This window comes from Nematolebias whitei, chromosome 11 (genome assembly GCF_014905685.2).
Source record: "Nematolebias whitei isolate Nwh7 chromosome 11, NemWhi1, whole genome shotgun sequence".
In the NCBI taxonomy this organism is placed as follows: Eukaryota; Metazoa; Chordata; class Actinopteri; order Cyprinodontiformes; family Rivulidae; genus Nematolebias; species Nematolebias whitei.
The window spans coordinates 16,859,381-16,865,380 of record NC_056508.1 but is presented as its reverse complement, the minus strand read 5'-3'; the positions used below and the strand labels follow the sequence as shown (position 1 = coordinate 16,865,380).

General features: G+C 39.0%; 1 protein-coding gene across 1 annotated transcript in view; it reads right to left on the bottom strand.

The window, feature by feature from the left end:
• Positions 1 to 3,514: 3,514 nt before the first annotated feature.
• Positions 3,515 to 6,000, bottom strand: part of LOC119416754 (XK-related protein 7) — a 44,603-nt gene continuing 42,117 nt past the window's right edge. The window contains exon 4 of the mRNA XM_037683939.1: positions 3,515 to 4,721. Coding sequence (XP_037539867.1) covers positions 3,935 to 4,721 — 787 coding nt within the window. The 3' untranslated portion in view covers positions 3,515 to 3,934. The remainder of the gene's footprint in view (positions 4,722 to 6,000) is intronic.

The window sequence follows — 6,000 nt, the reverse complement described above, 5'->3', positions numbered from 1 at the left end:
TTATTTTACACCATTCAAGACGTTTGTTCCCATTTGCTCATCAGTTTTTTAAAAAAGAAGAAAACGTGACTCAAGGCAGCAGCTGTTTGGTATCCAGTTGTTCATTTTGGAGAGTGGGCCAGGCTGGTGCATCACAAAAATAAAACATTATATTATTGGCAATTGTTTTATCACAGGGGACAAAAAAATCCCATTAAAAAAATTATGTTTTTACAACTTTGTGTAAACAATAATATCTTGCCCATCCTTATCTGGATGACTGAGAATTTACACCAACATCAAGCTATGAATACCAAAAAAAGACAATGACTTAAAAATTGGCACAGTGTACTCACTGGAATGGAAATTTTGCTAACTTCACACAAAAGTCTCAAAGATTTGAGCCTCCAACAAGTTTCCAGCCGTCGCAGCCAGTAAAACTGAAAGCAATACACACGTAGTGTTTTCAACTCAAACAAGATCCAGTCTCCAAAGTTTCAAAGCTGTTCATACAAGTGAACATCAGTAGTTTTTTGGTTTTACTAAAAAACATTGTTCGCAACACAAACACCATCAGTGACTTGGTGTAGAACTTCTGCAGCCTGGGGCACATCATATTTTTTTTTGCCAGAATAACTATGTAATGCAAATGCAATGACAGTGATGCAAAATGTATAAAAGTGTTTGCATTAGAGCTGATTTAACATGCAGCAATACACTTGTCTCACTTTCCTTTGTATTAGTTGTGAACTCATTACTCTGGTCAGAATTCAGCTGTTTATCTAATATTTGATTTAATTTAATTGATCCAACTGATTTAATGTCCTCTAAAATGTATATATTATAGTGGACTGCACATAATTTATCGTGGCAGTATTTTTCACCTCCATAAAGTGTAAACATGGCTGGGAGTGGATTTGAAATCCAACAGAGGCTCCTCTTTCAATCAGTGAACGAACTCTAAGATTATATTTGACCCTTTTGTTGTTGTTGGTGAAAACTTTTTCAGATAACCACAGCCTGGTTCGGCTCAGCTGTTGGGGATGAAGTGTCCTCTACAAACTAAAGACAACCTCTTTTCTCTTTGTGTTTCTTTTTCTTTTCACGTTATCTTCATATATTTACAGTTACTGTTGAAAATGAGTGGAAATCAAAACACAAATGTTAACTATAAGACCTCCGGTTTGTTCTTTTCAAAATTTTGCCAATTAAAATATTTTTTGGCTGCAACTCTCCTCATGGGTGCCTGATTATGTCAAATAAAGCGCAAAATGGTAAAAAAAAAAAAAAAAAACAAGTTCATGAACTCTGCATGTTGCTGTTTGTTGTAATACAACATGTTATGCAGACGACACAAGTTTGTTTTTTGCCTAAAACTGCTTTGGATTGTTATTTTTTTAATCAACACTGGCTAAATGCTCATTTCAAACCTGACATTTACAATCGTCTCACTTCAGTCCAGTTTAAGCCAAAAATGTTTGCACTGGGTGTCACACACCTGCATGTGCTCTGAGCAGCAACATTTTTATGAACTTGTGGAAATCATCCTTTCTAGCTTCATATTCCACAAGGTTTGTGTGTTTTTCATTATTTCTGCCTGATGCATGGACAGAGATAACTCCCCTCAACGTTTTGGTTTTGTTTCTCATCTCCACGACAACAAAATGCTGTCTGGTTGGATTAGCAACAAAGTGACTGGTGGTGGAAGCTGCCAGCTGAACTGTTGTTTTCAAATTAAAAATAAAGTCGGAAAAAAAACAGAAGTTTGCACCCATGAATTGTACTGGTACAGCTGCTCCATTGATGAGGTGTCTATGCTACCCATCATAGTCCAGTAGAAAACTATGGAGGTGTGCAGGATAGTATTTGAACCAGCTCTGACTGATCATTATTGTTGCTTTTGAAGGCACTTCTTTAATGTTAGTGATTCAGTTTTACATCCATTTATAACATCCTAACTGTGGTCTAAATAGGATTTTAATATGATTTCTCTGTCAGATGTAGGAAACACCTATCAGAAAGCTTCAAAGACTTATTTCTGGTATTTTTCTTACAAAAGACACAAACTACTGCAACTAACCAGGCAGCCAAACTGCTTAATGCTGAGTCTTCAGCAGTTTGCGTTGGAGCAGATGGTTTGTTTTATTCACAGCTTTACTTTCTCCTCTTAAAGTCAAACCCTGAAAAACGTGTTCATCGTATCATTTTGTTATGATTTCCTTTAAGGATGCACGATATTATTGGCGTGGTATCGGTATCGGCCGATATTAGCGATAAAGTTAAATATTGGACATTCCATCAAAATAAATTGACGATATAAAAGGTGCTGTTTTTGTAAGACAACCCAGGGACAAGGATGCCTGCAGAGCCAGCACAACGTTATGACGTCACTCGCACCGTTGAGTTTAGAGTTGTGAAAATTTACAAATTTGCACTGTTCGAGTGTTGTCATTGTGTTAGAGAGATTGTCATTAATAAATTTGACATTAAACATAATCCAAGTTGAAGTGTTGCATCATTTTCAGCCCCTTTTTGCCTTCTGTATTTGTTAGCAGGCCAAACTGACAAAGACCATGCAGAGAAATGTAGTATTTTAATTCCACAGCAGATAAAGCTATGTACTGTAGTCTCTGTAAGTAGGTCTAAGGAAAAAAAGTATTGGTATTGGTGTCGTTATCGGCCAAATAAGTTTTAACATATCAGCATATCAGATATCGGACTAAAATCCAAAATCGTGCATCCCTAGTTTCCTTCATATCTTAAATGTTCTGAACTCAGAAAAATGCAGACCACCCTGGATTACATTTAGACTCGTAGGATTAAATGAAGCTTCGCTTCTGAAAGAGCATCCATTATCCAACTACAACTTATTATACAAGCTTATACAGCAGCTGACATCTGTATTTATTATTTCTTTGCACATCTCGGGCCTGTTTGTGGTGAGTTAGAGCGTGCCATGTTGTGGTAGAAACTGCAGACGTCTCTCACATCCTGACCTGAAGTACTAACAGATTTCTGAACATGTCATTTTACAAGCTGAGGTGCAGCAGGGATGTAAACACTGAGACTTGTGATATGGCTGCCATTGTGACACATAAGTCATTGTTACGTGTTGCATTCCTTTAGCAGATGGACTCGCACTGTTGATCAAAACCAGAGCTAAGTGTACAGAACTTTCTGTCCCTTTGGACACTACTCACAGATAATGTAAACGACTTCTTGCTAGGACAGGGAACATTTTTCACATGACTTGATCGGATGAAAAGAAGAAAACGATTATCTTGATTTCCTTACAACCCAAACAAAATAATTTCTAAACTGTTTTCTTTAAATCCTGTGATGGACTTGAGACCTGTCCAGGGTGTCCCCTGCCTCTCGCACAGTGACTGCTGGACATGGGCACCAGTGAACCCCCGCGACCCGAAAAGGAAGAAGCGGGTAAATATGATGGATGGATGGATGTTTTCTTCAAAGTCATCTTTTCTTTTAAAATATAAAGCATACCAAGTTAATTTCATTGTGATTTTGAAGAAAACGGTGTGTAGTTATAATGGACAAAGATTGTTTTACAATGAGAATTTTATGGATGGCCTTTTGCTGATATAATAGATGATAATATCATGAATTTTTTTTTTTTTTTTTTTGGCCCAATTTAAAATGATTGCATGTCTCCAACTCCTTCTAGCATCTAGTGTTTCAACATTCCTTAAGTCTCTGATGTGTCTCTGGGATCTGAATTCATGGACTCAGTCTTGCTACTTGTTCCTCAACTTTGGTCCCAGATTGCACTTCACATTTTACAATCACATTTGACAGCTTCTTTTCTCTAAAAGAGTTGACCAGCAATGTTTTCTTTTCCTGTTACCCTCAGTAGAGGTAGTCCTTGGGCGAGGACTGATTCTAGTCTGAACCTTGGTCCCAGACTGCAGTTTGAAGTTTGAGAGCCACTGCTGGCTCAAACAGTCGTCTCATATTCTAAAACCTCCTTGCTGCCCATCAGGCTACTCCTGTACAGTATCCGGGGGCTGACAGCTGATGTGGTCTCCAGGAGCAAGATGGTCTTCCGTAGGCGGCGATCAATGAAGTGTGCATCCCAGGCTGGGTATCGCTTTCTCGGCAGGTCAATTCTGATTACAGGACCTTCCTGCGCACGACATGAGGATGTCCTGTGAAGGTGGGCAGGGGAGGATGAAGGGGAAGGGCGAACCTGGAAGATGGGCAGGCAGCTGTCCCTGTCTCCAGAACCTGTCTCCCCTGTGTCTTTAGTCCTAGGCAGTGTCCTTGGAGGACTGGTAATTACCATGTCTGTTTGGGACCCTTCAGATGGAGTAAGACAAGCGTCAATCACTCCCACTACGCCTGCTGCGCTCACCACACCCTCATCTACACATCCTCCCCACTGGGAGCCTAGAACAGGCCCGTCTGGATGCAGCCAGCAGTAGTACACCAACATAAAAAAGGTCCCAAGGGCAAAGCTGCAGGCTACAAGGCACACCACCACCAGAGCAGAGGAGTCATTGGTTTGTGGGCCACGATAGATGTACCAGGCTGTAATCAGCGCCACGTTCTCAACCAGTGTCACAGAGTAGTAGAGTGTCATGCGGAAGCGGCTGGGACCCTCTTTGACGTTGAACCAGCAGAAAATGTAGATGATACCCACAACCATGTTGTAGATGATCTCCTCCCATTTGGACATGCAGAAGTCAGTCTCACCCTGGATAATCCAGAAGGTCATGACACACCTTAGAAAACACAAAACAGTACATTTATGAACAGTTACGGTTTATGCACTATAGTTTCATACAAAAACAGGTACAGTAATCTTAAAAAAGACAATAATAACAATATATTATATCTAAATAAACTAAACTAAAAATTAAACCATGGCTGCACCCAAACTTTTCAATAGCCGGCGTCTTTGAATCAGGACTTTAATACTCAACAATGTGAAAAACTGCTTTAAGGTTTAGTTGTACTTGTTGACATTTCAACCAGATCATATTTATAGTTTTAAGTCTTTTATGTTTGTGATCTTTTACAGACTGTACTTTAGTTTTGCACTTGTTCTTTTTGTAATTTACAGCACATTTGTACACGTGTTGCTTTATTCTGCAAAGCACTTTTCATAGTTTATCATTCTCCCATTGCTCTTTTTCTGTGAGTTATGTTGTATATTTTATGCTAATATTCCAAACGTTAAAAAAACATGTATACATTTTACATTGCAGTCTCACTGAATGAACGAGTGCTTGCGATCAAAGAGCCATGATGTGCATTTTACGTGCACAGATTTTTGAAAGTCATGGCCTGTTTTTCTGTGTACAACTTGCAAAACTGTATTCTAACATTGCATTTTACTTTGTCGTTCACTTCCACCCACGCACTACCTGCCTCAGCTTGCTTTGGACCCACCTTGACAGCCACTCACTCAATTAGGAATTAATCTACTGGATTATACTTTTGAAATGAGTATAGAAAAATCTGGACCAGATTTGAATCATAAATGTTTTGCTAGTGCAGGCCACGCTCAGTAGAGATGAAATGGAAAGAAACGGTGGAACTCTAAGGTTGTTTGGCTCGAGTTTATGGAAACTTTCATAAAGACAAAGAAACAAGGAGAAGAAAGAGAATGAGGAGGGTGTGAAGGTCTAACATGTCAGAGCAGTGGTATGAGTTGCTTGTAGACTGGAGCATTCGGTGTATCTGGTCATATTTTAGCTGTAGTCTAGCTGCCAAAATTAATGATTTCATAATTTCACTTTGCTGGTGCAGACTAAACTTACTGGGGGCACAGGAGACAGTGACTCTATTTTTGTGAGATGGAATTGATTGTGATTTACTTCATTTTGTATTTTGCTTTGTGTGTTACCTGTTGTTCTGTCTGTACAGCACTTTGGTTGGCCTTGTAGCTGTGTTAAGTGCTCTATAAATAAAATGGTAGGGTATGGAATTCAGAGCAGCTTTCTGTTTAAATTAACAAAGCATCAACCAAAAGATGGCTACAGTAAAAGTTATTTTATT